The sequence below is a fragment of the Montipora foliosa genome, chromosome 1, assembly GCF_036669935.1.
Source record: "Montipora foliosa isolate CH-2021 chromosome 1, ASM3666993v2, whole genome shotgun sequence".
Classification (NCBI taxonomy): domain Eukaryota; kingdom Metazoa; phylum Cnidaria; class Anthozoa; order Scleractinia; family Acroporidae; genus Montipora; species Montipora foliosa.
This window is the reverse complement of record NC_090869.1, coordinates 3,771,210-3,783,709: the sequence shown is the minus strand read 5'-3', so window position 1 is coordinate 3,783,709 and position 12,500 is coordinate 3,771,210. Positions and strand designations below refer to the sequence as shown.

Genomic DNA, 12,500 nt, shown 5'->3' with positions numbered 1-12,500 from the left:
CGGCGCGAGCAAAAAATCGCTCGTGTAGCCGCGGTTCGAGGCTAGGGCGAAGGTTTTTATTACGGTGCATCCATGGCATTCTCTCATGGAGTATATACCAGGGCGAAAGTTGCGTTGTGCCAAAAATCAAGGAAACGCGTTATTTAGCAAATTGTTTACCTATTAAAATTTGGTTTTATCAACGAAGATAATAATGTAAATTGGCCATCGTACAGAGATTTCTTTTAAATAAAACCAAATTTTTGTATACTACTTCCCCACCGACGCAGCACAGAGTTAAGCGCAGCACCACAGTTTCTTTAGAAGCTACCCCTTCATTCATTTGTTTACCTATTAGCTACATATCGAGTAACTTCTAAAACAAGATAGAGAGAAAAGTAAGAATAAGCGAATTTTCATTCTTGTAGGACAAGTAGAAGCCTTCCGTTTGATGTGCAGTGCCTAATAAATTGATAAATCTCTAATTTCTCAAACACGTGCACGTGCAAGACGAGATGGGTTTTGTTTAAATCAAAACGTTTCACCAGGAGGAAAATGCCATAAACCAGGAAATAACCAGTAGGCCACGGAGTAACTTTTTATTAAACAAAGTAAAAATTAAAAATGAAACCATTTAAATGAAGGAATAGCCGTACAATCTTGTAATATTTACAAAACTGAGAGACGAAAACAAAATGCTTGAAATACGAAACTGTGAATGCATTCACAACGTACGCAGAACTATTGTTTACATGAGAATAGTTATGATTCTTTTAAAGAACTAATCAACAAAAAAAAAATCAATCTCCTTTCAAAAGTAATGCCATAACTTTGGGTTTTAATACATTGCTATGAAGATGTCAAATAACATTCATTATTATTTTATATACATGTAAAATATATGCCTGGGACCACTATATGAGTGCCTACACCAAGTAGTTACCAAAATATAGCAGTATTATGACGAGATTCTTGCTTGTTTGTGTATGTATCACACAGTGTCCCCTTCAACGTCAGAACTCCAACCAAGTGGTTACGGTTAGTGTTAGCTCCAGTATCAAAAATACTCTTTGTTTGTCCCTCCAAAATTTTGCATAAGCATTGTTTTTAATTTTCTCTTGGGACTTACAATGGTCCCAAGACAAACTGGAAACAATACTTTTGCAAAATTTTGGAGAGACAAACAAAGAGTATTACGGCATTTTTCATACTGGCTAATCCACGCAGGTTTCTTTTTTGCTTCTCATAAACTAAACTAGAAGTATAAAGATGGCAACGGCATTCTTTTAAAGGGGGGAAGGAATTTCTTTTGGGTGTCTGCAATGCCAACAACAACGGGATACTTGCACAAAAAATGAAAACCCCAGACTCCAATTTTTCTGTTTTTCCGTATTGGGTCCGCTTGGTCATATCATTGTAGTTCAGTGTAGTGTGGCGTATCACTTTGTGTGGCACCTAGTGTAGTGTTTATATTGAGTTGAAATTAAAAGACAAAAACAAAAAAAAAACCATAATTCTCCTGACATAAATGTAAATGAATGACAGGGCTTCTATTCCACTGGCTTGAAGATAAATGAAATGTTTGTAATGCAAACAAACTGCTGACTTTTATGAGGGTGAAACAATGATATCAATGTTATTTGCTCAGTCGCTGGTGAGTGAAGAGAATGGTCAGGTTAAAAGCTCACTAAAAGATTTAAAACTATTTCAACTTAAAACACTAGATAATGCAAACGGATTGTACATTTTCAAAACGGTGCAGCAACAACATCAGTGTTAACTGCTCGGTTGCAAGACAAGAAAATTGTCTGGTTAAAAGCTCACTTACATTGTAAATACGGCAGTCAAATCTCAACATAAAGTGCACCTAAGAGTAAAAAATTTTTCGTTTCTAATTTCAATCTCTCCAGCAAAAGCAAACATATTTTGCCATTTGTACCTCAAAATTTTGCTTTTTATGTGCCACACAAGTTAAGCAAAGTTAGCAAAACTGGCGATCATTTGGACCCACCAACGAGCTGTCAGAAGCATGGGTCTATTCTTGATTTTACGTCACAAACTGTTTTGCAATGCAAAAACTCTTTGAAAACTTGAATGCAAAGCAGTTTGTGACATAAAATCAAGAATGGGCCCCATGCCTCTCACAGCATGGTCGTGGGTCCATATGACTGTGAGTTTTAATAACTTTACATAACTTGTGCGACGCATGAAAAGCAAAATTTCGAGGTGAAAATTGTAAAATATGTTTTCTTTAGGTGGAAATAATGATCTTGGCAATGAAAAGTTTTTGCCTTTAGGTGCACTTTAATTCAAACAAAAGCAATAATTATAATCAATAACTATTTATCAATAACTCCTACAGGAGGAATTAAGGATAAAAGGAGCATTCCTATTAATGTAACGAGAACTAGAAAAGTAAATACTTTGAAAACTTCCCAATTTCCATTTGTTGTTCTGCTTAAAGGTTTTCCATTTGGATTATCTTCCTGGACTGGGGTTTCTTTGTTGACAGACTCTTTATTGATCTCTTGCTCAGTTGCCATGCAATTGGTTGTTTTTATTATTTCTTTTTGCTTGTTTACTTCTTTCTTTGGTGACAAAGGACCTATAGGGTATAAAAGGAAATGAAAATGCAAAACAAAAATTTTAAGTGCCTATGTAGTCTGAGGGATTTTCTTTTGTTTTTTTTTTTTTTTTTAATAAAAGAAGGATGATATTGCCCAAAAAATTTCTTAGGGTGTATCAAAGCAATTATAAGTGTCCTGAAATTACTGTAAAATTCCAAAAATAAGCCTGGGGCTTATAATTATTTTTCAAAGGCCCTTTTTGATGGGCTTCTATTTGGAATTATACAGTACAGCTGAAATTTCCAACAAGAGACATGCTTTTCAGAATTGACCAATCAGCCTGTGGCTGAAAAGACAAGAAGCACCTTCTGTAAGCAACAAAATAATAAATTAATTTATAACATTCTTGTAAAGGGAATTGCCTACCTCCTTTCCGATGAATGACAATGTAATTATCCAGTACAGGAGTGGAGATTTTTGGATATTTGAGCTTGGTGAACTCTCCTTCAATATCTTCCTTTGGTTTAGACTGTGGGATAGCATTGAAAAATCTTGTTTAAGGAGTAGCTACATAACTTATTTTTATCTTAATGGTCAAAGGAAGGAGGGCTTATGACTGTACGATCATGTACACATTTTAAAATGCAGGTTTTACCTTGGGTGTTCTTGCTCTGCGGGCTGGTGATGGTGACCTTGTTTTGGTAAATTGTTTTATAAGGTTGTGACATCCTTGCAAATTCTTTACTGGTTCCCATGAGTCTTCGTTTGGGTCAAATCCTTTCCATCTCACTAAATACTCAATCTTGCCATGTCTTTGCCTCTTGCCAATGATGCTCTCAACCTGCACATGCAATAAACATGTCATTCATTGTTGCTACCAAACACCAAAACAAAAGCTGTCATTGTTTTGACAGCCAGTAAACCTTTGTGTCATGAATAACGATATTCTGTTACATTATGGTGTCACAGTACAAGGCCTCATATGTCTAATTGCATCAATAGTCCATTTTACAGTTGTGTGCTTAGTTACCTGGCCTATGAATGAAAGTGAGGCTGGAGTTGATCATGCTTGGATAGAATCCTCACTGCTTTTCTCATGTAAATTTTTAGTAATTAGCATGACAGCAACATCATTAACATAAGAAAAGGAGAGAGGTCTGTAACATAACAAGGTCAACACCAGCCTCACTTGCATTTAAAGGCCAGGTAACTAAGCACACAACTATAAAGAGGTCTATTAGCTAATCAAGTGCATTGAGTGTTGTGTGATTTCTGCTACATAACATTTTAGATGAGGATTACACATGTGCTACAATCGGCGACAAAATTGTTGACACATTGACCTTTTCAACCCCCTATTCCGTTATTCCTTGCCAGGCTACCCAATTCCCCTAGGCCTCTCCCCTCAAACAATGTTGTATCGTAATTCCTGTGATCTCTGACTACAATCAGGCAACATTAAATGGGGGAGGGGGGTCCTTTGGAAAATTTATAATCACAATCTGGCAACTCATTTTGACGCGTATTGTAGACATCTGAATGATCGAACAAGACATAATAAAACAGAAGCAGCAAACTCTTGATTTGTCTTCAGTGTTTACTAAGAATCATACAACTGCGGGGGCCACATTTAAGCTATCTAATACCTTCTAACGACCGTAAACTCAAACAAATCAACAAACAATGACAAATTGTTTGCGCTGGATCATGTAGATGTTGATCGATGTAAAAATCAAAAATTATGTGGGATCCAAAGAATGAGACAGAAACAGCAAAACAACAAAATCTGTGAATCACTGACAGTAGTGTCTTCACAATTTCTTAAACCACTGGTGAAGAAAGATTCCTCACCTCAAACAATTCTCCTCCTCCTGACGAATCCATTTCTTCTTTGAGAGAGCGCGCCAAAGCAAACGAATATTGCACGTGACTTGGAATGTCACTTGATGGGACACTTCATCAATAGTACATACCGAGATATTTGGGTAGAAACGCCTGACTGTCTTTGACGTGAATGAATTTCTAAGGAAGCGCGAAATCTTTAGACTGCAGACCTCAGAGTAGAAATTCGTGTATAGGATGAAGGAATGGAACTTGGACGAAATGCAAGAGCAAAACGCTCAAGAGAGAGGTTCCTAGACAATGACCAAGAGGCAGAATCTGCCCAAATTAAATTCAAGAGACTCTTAGGTGAGCTTATCTTACTTAGGGACCCCCACTTTAAATTATAGCACAAAAGTCGATTGAGAGAAACTGTACCTTAATTAAAATGGAAGACGAGCACTTATGTCGGTGTTGAAAGGCTGCTTGCAATGTGGTTGACTCTGTTAGCTTATGAATTCACTTGTAAAACTTCAGTCAAATCGCCGCTATTGGTAAGATATCTGTTTACTACTGAACAATCATTCTTTTGGACATTTAAATGTGTCAGTAATATAATAAATTTAACTTAATGGGCCACTCCCAATAGGGGCTTTTTTGGGCCAATAAGGGGCTCATGACCATGTGTGTCAGAGATCAGCACCACAGCCAGAGGTAATTAGCTGTGAGCCTATTTTACTGAGGGAGGAAAAGTGGATTACCCGGAGAAAAACTCTCGAGTCAGATTGAGATCGTCTGTAACTCAGCCCACATACTATCGCAGAGGTGGAAGGTCGTGAGTTCAACTCCGGCCGGACCAACAATCAGGGTCTTTAAATAACTGAGGAGAAAGTGCTGCCTTTGTAATTACATCTGCAAATGGTTAGAATCTCTAGTCTTCTCGGATAAGGACGATAAGCCGGAGGTTCCGTCTCACAACCCTTCAATGTTCATAATCCTGTGGGACGTAAAAGAACCCGCACACTTGTCGTAAAGAGTAGGGCATGTAGTTCCCGGTGTTGTGGTCTGTCTTCTGTGGTGTATCATGGTTGGGAGGGTAAATGCTCAGAGATATTAGCTACACCAAGCTACTCTAAAAATCCGAGGGTAAATAAAGATATATGATGATATATGATGGTTCATGACCAATGCACCAGCTGACTTTCAAATCAACACCAATCATATTCGAACAAAATAATCCTAACTTTGTTTAGGTGGCCAATTGCATAAAGAGAGTAGAGCTGGTACTACTTGTGGTGAAAGGCCTTCTTAAAATTTCTTGCCCCTTGATGCTTCTCTACTCCCCATAATAGGCCAAGTTCGATATATCAATATTCAGGCATGGCTGCAAGGCTTTATGGTCAAATTTCAGAGCTCAATTATCATCACCGTCATCATCATTTTTGTTTTTATTTTAATTTATGTCCACAATATTCGCTTAGTAAAAATGACTAAAAATTCTTTAAAAAGTAAAAAAAACAATATTTGTATCATTATTATTATTATTACTGCTTATTTGAAACCGTCAAAGAATACTATTGTTAGCTACCAAGATTAACCTGCTCTTGAAAAATTATTTTGATTCCTAACTAAATTTGAATTTTAATAAAATTGTTTCTTAGAAAGAACTCGTGCGTCTCAGGGTCCAAGAGTTTGTGAGACAGTGGAAGAGGTGAAGCACAGAGTTTTGAAACTAGTTGAGAATAACCTCAGTTTTGAGGGCATTTTAGAAGAGGTAAGTTTCCCAGAAAATTTTGGATCTTGCTAGACTAGCAGAGAAGTATTTTAGTATCTTTACACATTTGCCATGGATATTTCATGCTGCATTTTACATTAATATTGTTTTGCAGAGTGAAGACACACATTCTTCAGATGTCTCACTCCAAGAATTACAAAAGTTAGATGAATTTTCGGCTCTTTCTTCTTCTGGTGAGATTGATGCTTGATATTATCATGCATGCTTTTAACACATTACCTGTGGATTATTACACAGTATGTTCTCTGCTTGTTTTGTGCTTGAACTCAGTTTCTGTGTGAGACAGAATGGTTTTTTGTGTTTAGAGCACAGAGAGGAGTTACATGTAGCTAGGATGGTTTATTTGATCAGAATCAGGGACAATTCAAACTTCATTTTTCATAAAAAATAATAATTGTTAATGGACAAGTACGTATTTATAAAAAAAAATCATTACACAATTCTTTTGTTTCTTATTCACACTTCAAACTTTTCTACACTGTAAGTGAATTTTGGCAGTGAGTGCAGCAGGATGGAGATAATAATAGAAAGGTAGAGAGTGGAAGGAGAGGTTGATAACAGTGACGGGAGAGATGAAATATCAGGGAAGATAAGATTGTGAAAATATTAGAATGTTGGAGCTAGGGTATGTGGGAGAAGAATAAGTTTGAACAGGAAATAAACAGTAGGAAATGAAATAATAAAGTGAAAAATGGGTTAGAAAAACATTGAAAAGGAAGGTGTAGAAAAAATTGGACAGAGTAGGAAGGAAATTAAAAGGATGATTGTGACAACTGCAAGAAGAGAAAATTGAAAATAAGAGAGTTGGGGAGGCAATGAAAGAGATGACTGTACAAATTGGAGAAAAATAGAATGGGAGAGGGAATGGAAAGGAAAGGAAAGCGGTGGACAATAGGAGATACAAAGTGGATGGCATTACCTTAAAAGACAAAAAAACCTTCAAGATATTTGTCTCATTGTGCTTCAAAGATTGTCTCATTGCCACTGACAAACTTTAGAATCTCTGTTCCCCATACTCAGAAACCTTTAATGCTCTCACAACACTGAATGCTCTTGTTGAAAACCATTGAAGGACCAGTGAAAATCTCATATGCAATGAGATTGTTTGTCTAGAAATAAAGAAATAGTGACATTGGTAAGGGAAAGGAACATTAATAGAATGAAATGAGTAAAACCATGAAGTTACAAGTATTTCCTCTGAACGGCAAGGATAAATAAATAATTATTCGTAGCTTGTCTGTGAATAGAATGTTCTTCTGGACATGACTTGAAAAGTACAGCTGAGTGGGAGATTGTTATGTCCCCTGAACATGTGACAGGCACAGAAAGTGAAAAATGCTTTGACTTCTTCACTTACACGTGTATTGCACTGCTAATTTATTTTTTTCAGTGGAAAGTGTAGTCAACTTTCTAAGATGTCAGGCTGGTCAAGCATCCTGCCCATTGGACTTGCTGGCAGCTGAATTTCTTGGTTCCAGACTGGTTTCTCATTTTAGCTCAAGCTGTGATCAACTATTGACCAAAGAACACTTGGTACATTATTTTGCATATTCACCTGGTAGCAATTCTTGCATTCCCTGGTAAAATCTTTTGATGTTTCACATCTGTTGTTTGTTCCATCATCTAATGTAAAGCTTAGAGCTGTTTGATTTTTCATTCTAGGATTCTGTACTTTGTATTGTGAATGTGATTAAATACATGCTTTCACAACAGTGTTTCAACAGAGTTTACTTTACAAGGCATTTGACTAAAAAGGTAGGAAACACAAATCAAGAAAGTTTCAATTGATAAAGATCAATTAAATTTTGATTAGTCTGATTAGTCAGTTAATAATCCAGTTTCTATAGACCTTTTCAGCTTGTACATTTTGTTTTCACAATACAGATCATGTGATAATACTCAGGAGGTTTGGTCTTTTGTTTTGTTCATTAAAATGAGGGCATGCAAGCATGAATATGCCTGCATGCACTCTTTTTAATGAACAAAACAAAGGACCAATCCTCCTGAGTATAATCACATGATCTGTATTGGGAAAACAAAATGTAAAAGCCAAAAAGGTCTGTTGAGCTCTTATATCCCTCACCCTCCCTCTCCTTCGCTGACAAACTTTCAGATTCTTTCATTGGGAAATCTGTGATATTAAACAACTTGTCATTCCACAAATCAGTGAGTTACAGTAGACTTTTAGGCAGATGGCCTGAGCTGAAGGGGTACTTGGGTCAAGTTTTGCTGGGCATGTGCCGCTGGCCTCTCAGAACCCCTACCCCTTTATAATCTATTTTATGGCCAATGATATAGGCCATCTTAGTTACTTTTGACTACAGCACCACAGGTCTTTCTGTAACAACTTTCTTTAACCACAAATCTGTCCATTTTAAAATCCCACTAGCCAGAATAATTTTCTTACCCCCCCATTCTTAGTAACTGTCGGGAACTCTGTTGAAAATGAAACCCCATTATAGTCATACCAGTCATGAAAATGCAACCCCATCCAGTGGCACATTCCCATTAGGCCATCAATATTAAGTACCCCCCCCCCCCCCCCTCCTTATTCCTATCAAATATTCAATGGTTTTGAAAAGCCCCAAAGTGGCATTAGGTATCTCTGATGTTGTTCCGTTCATTGATCCCTAACATTCCTGATTACTCTTGCTGTAAACTAAGAGGCAAGCTTTCTGTATTACTAATAATATTACTTTGCATGCGGCCAAGTTACATGTATAGCACTGGTTTGGCATTGAGGGAGTATCGGAGGAGGCATGATCAGATGGGGTTGAGAGTGTATTGGGAGCTTTGTTGGAAATACTGTATGTTACAAAGCATGCTGATGTGTGGGATAAGGAGGTTCTGGATGAGGTTAAAGTGTCAAGGGATGGGAATGTGGAGATCTGGTTGGAATGAATAGGAGCATCGAGACTTGTTCACAGAAGATGGAACATAAGGATGTTCGTCGATTTCTCGGTGCCTTGGGACAGGAATGTTGTGACTAAAGAGGGTGGGAAAATCACCAACTGCTCTCTGGCAAAAGAAATCAGGAAGATCCATCGGCTGTCAACAAAGATTGTTCCATTTGTGGTTGGTGGTTGGTTGTGTGGGTGTGGTGTTTGGTCATTTGGAAGGTTTTTGGAAAGATCTTGGGATTCCCTATACAGTCAAACCTTGATTATCTGGGCCTCGATTATCCGGATATTTCGATTATCCAGACTTGCTTCTCTGGTCCCAGTTTTTCATGCATATTAATTAGTCATATCTTATGATCCACAGCGAAACAAATTATAAGGTTAAAGTCCAGTTTGAATTGAATTCTGTTCGCTTCAAAACACAAATCTGTATGTGTTTCGTGCTCACTTGTGCCATAACTAATGCAGTGCAGTGCGTTTCACTGAGCTCTGACTGGCACATGCTCCATTAGCTCAATCTGCGTGGTTTGAAGAACATGAAGTAGATTTGTGTCAAAACGAATTCATCACGTGCACAAAACGTAAGTGATCCATTCTTTCCATAAAAGATAAACAGTCAATTGTTTTGGAACAAAAAAAGGAAAAAACGAGAAAAAGGAACCAATTTGTCAACTGAGTATGGTGTTTGGAAACTGATTTACTTAAGCATTTTAGACGGAAAAAGGTTTTTGGATTATTTTACTAGGTAATTGTTACAGACTTTTAGCAGATGATTTTTGGGTAACTGTTGACAGTTTTTCCAACAGTGGTAAATTTGATTGTGTTTTAATTCCTGCGTGATTAAACTTATTCTTCTCTAACTTATTCAGTTTTGTTTTGTTCATCCCAGTCAGGAAGAGTCTGGATAATTGAGGTTCGACTGTAGTAATTAATCCTCCAGAAGACGCTTAGTCTCTAATCCCCAGGTCTGGGACTGAGGCTAAGCAGTGTTTATGTTGTAGTACAATTTGTTCCTTTGGTACAATTTTTTCTGAACTGGTACAGAATATATTGAACTGGTACAAAATATATTGAACTGGTACAATTTTAATTGTACTGGTTTATTTTTATCAACTGTCTAAAAAAGGGATTTTCCTTTTTTTGGGGTGTAGTTAAAAAACAGGGGCGTGGTTTTTGTACTGGTTTTTGCACCAGTACAATTAAAATTGTACCAGTTCAATATATTCTGTACCAGTTCAAAAACAAATTGTACCAAAGTGCAAATTGAACTACAACATTTACGCTTTCAGAGTTTGAATACCTCTCCTTGTAGGTCATCTGCCTATTATCTCAGTATCTCCTTCCATTGGGGTTAGCAACCATATTATTACCATTGTTATTGTTATTATTGTTTAGTACATTGAAGTTATTCGGGAATCAGCTTGTTAGTCAGGTAGTCACTCAGTTAGGTACCCAGTTGAGCAGTCGTATTTATAAGCAATGACTGTTGTCACTGACGTTGCAAAGAAGTCCAGTTCAAATTTTGTCATTTGTACCAAAAACCATTCCTTTCTGTTGCTTTAAATTAGGGTTCTTGTATTCCTTTGGAAGTTGTGTGGTTGCTTCATAGGGATTGCATCATTTCATTTGATACTTACTTGGCATGGTACGTTGTTGATGTGTCTTACATGTATCTGCATGCATATAATCAACCCATAAAAATACCTGTTTGGGTTTATAATGTGGCGCATTTACTGGTGTATTGTGTGTATTTGTATATTTTTTCAAAGATTGTCTTCACTTTCCAAAAATAGGTTGGTCTTTAACGTTCTTTAAAATTGCATTTATTTATAACAAGGAGAATTTCCTCTGTGTGGGTCTAATTACTGACTGCTGATAGGGTATATCAGCTCCATTGATTTGATACCAACCCCTGCAGTATGGCTGGGAGATATTGTGCCTCACTTTTACCTTATAGTTTCTAAAACTCCACATGGAAATGTACTGTATTTACATTAAACAAACTTTGTTTTGACACTAATAAGGAAAATCATTTTGCAAGTAAGGAAATTATTTTTGTCTTACTTTAGTTTTCAGTTTACATGTATGTTTGATTAAACAGATTATTACTGAAAGGGAAATGGCTTTAACGTTTTTAGTTCTATGCAGTACTTTTAATTCATTGTAGTTGCATGCAGCACAAAGGAACTTCAAATGTCATATCAAATGGACTCATCTCTCTCTGCTCCTGCATGGTCAACCGTGATAAACAAGAGCAAATTTTGTCAGGTAAGTTGCCCAAAACATTCAAGGGATCATCTGAGATGGGCCTTGCAAGCTTATCTAGTGGTGTGTGGACCAGATTTCTGACTTCAGGAATGGTACTGCAGTTTGAGTTTTGTCTCTTTCACTGTGTTGCAGTCTTAGAGAAGGTCGTAATCTGAATCAGTTGGAACTCTCGAGGTTACTGGCATATACAGTGGCTGTGCAGTGACCAGTGCTCTCCTTTTGGAGTTAGACTATAAATCAAATAAATTTAATGATAATTTATGATAGGGGAAAACTAGAGTGCCCAGAGAAAAAGCTCTTGGAGGGGAGTAGAGAATAAACCAACTTACCCCATATAAAACTGTAAGAGCGATCTGTGCTCATAATTTTAAAAGGAAGGGGGGATTTTAATAAAACAGATCTAAAAAATGTTTTAAAAAAAAAATTTTCAGCCGCCTTCTCCGACCTTCTTAAGAGAAATGTACTCAGCAAGTTACGGAATGCAAATATATAGAAAAAGATGTCATTGTTCATTGCTCCTAAGGGAGGAAACCAGTGATGCGTACACCCTGAGGAATGGTGCTTTTTCATTGACAGAGTTTTTGTCGAGGAATGAATGCAACAACTCTAGAAAAAGCCTTTTGCTCTTGGTTTTTGCGCCTGTTTATAAAATGCTAATGGGAATGTCAGCTCCTCGGTAAAACAGCATTCCGAAACCACTGGCCACGACATACACCCAAATTATGTGAGCATTTTGGAAAAAGGCATAAAAACCAAGAACAAAAGGCTTTTTCTAGAGTCGTTGCATTATTGCTCCTCAACAAAAATTCTGTCAATGAAAGAGCACCATTCCCCAGGGTGTATGCATCACTGGTTTCCTCCCTTAGGAGCAACGAACAATGACATCTTTTTCCATATATTTGCATTGTGTAACTTGCTGATTACATTCCTCTGAACAAGGTCGCAGAAGGCGGCTGAAAATCTAGTTTTTTAACGTTTTTTAGATCTGTTTTAACCCCTTTTCCTTTTAAAATTACCCCATATACATGTCTAGCATCCAGTCCAGGAATCTAACCTGGCACACATTTGTGGAAGGCTAGTGTTAGGGAGCTTCAGAATCAGATGTTTTTGAGCCACAGATGGAAACTGGAGGTGAACATTCCCACTTCAGGATATTCGTCTCTCTCAGAT

The 12,500-nt window shown here is 37.1% G+C and overlaps 2 protein-coding genes across 3 annotated transcripts in view; one reads left to right on the top strand and one right to left on the bottom strand.

Moving 5' to 3' along the window:
- Nucleotides 1–562: 562 nt before the first annotated feature.
- Nucleotides 563–4,485, bottom strand: LOC137974161 (heterochromatin protein 1-like). Its single transcript, XM_068821059.1, has 4 exons — nucleotides 4,398–4,485; nucleotides 3,202–3,387; nucleotides 2,973–3,075; nucleotides 563–2,584 (listed from the first exon to the last, which is right to left on the bottom strand). The coding sequence occupies exons 1-4, from the start codon at nucleotides 4,428–4,430 to the stop codon at nucleotides 2,319–2,321; spliced, it is 588 nt and encodes a 195-aa protein (XP_068677160.1). The 5' UTR covers nucleotides 4,431–4,485; the 3' UTR covers nucleotides 563–2,318.
- Nucleotides 4,486–4,533: 48 nt separating this feature from the next.
- Nucleotides 4,534–12,500, top strand: part of LOC137996935 (Fanconi anemia group A protein-like) — a 58,116-nt gene continuing 50,149 nt past the window's right edge. For both annotated transcript variants that reach the window (XM_068842701.1, XM_068842623.1), the window contains exons 1-7: nucleotides 4,534–4,736; nucleotides 6,029–6,141; nucleotides 6,257–6,335; nucleotides 7,553–7,695; nucleotides 7,825–7,917; nucleotides 10,631–10,707; nucleotides 11,230–11,330. In XM_068842701.1, coding sequence (XP_068698802.1) covers nucleotides 4,634–4,736; nucleotides 6,029–6,141; nucleotides 6,257–6,335; nucleotides 7,553–7,695; nucleotides 7,825–7,917; nucleotides 10,631–10,707; nucleotides 11,230–11,330 — 709 coding nt within the window. In that variant the 5' untranslated portion in view covers nucleotides 4,534–4,633. The remainder of the gene's footprint in view (nucleotides 4,737–6,028; nucleotides 6,142–6,256; nucleotides 6,336–7,552; nucleotides 7,696–7,824; nucleotides 7,918–10,630; nucleotides 10,708–11,229; nucleotides 11,331–12,500) is intronic.

Excerpts from the sequence above, each read along its gene's own strand:
- LOC137974161 (XM_068821059.1), bottom strand. The coding sequence starts at position 4,430 with ATGGATTCGTCAGGAGGAGGAGAATTGTTTGAG. Across the intron at positions 3,388-4,397 it reads GAGGAGGAGAATTGTTTGAG|GTTGAGAGCATCATTGGCAA; the intron begins GTGAGGAATCTT and ends TTGCATGTGCAG. Across the intron at positions 2,585-2,972 it reads TGTCATTCATCGGAAAGGAG|GTCCTTTGTCACCAAAGAAA; the intron begins GTAGGCAATTCC and ends TATACCCTATAG.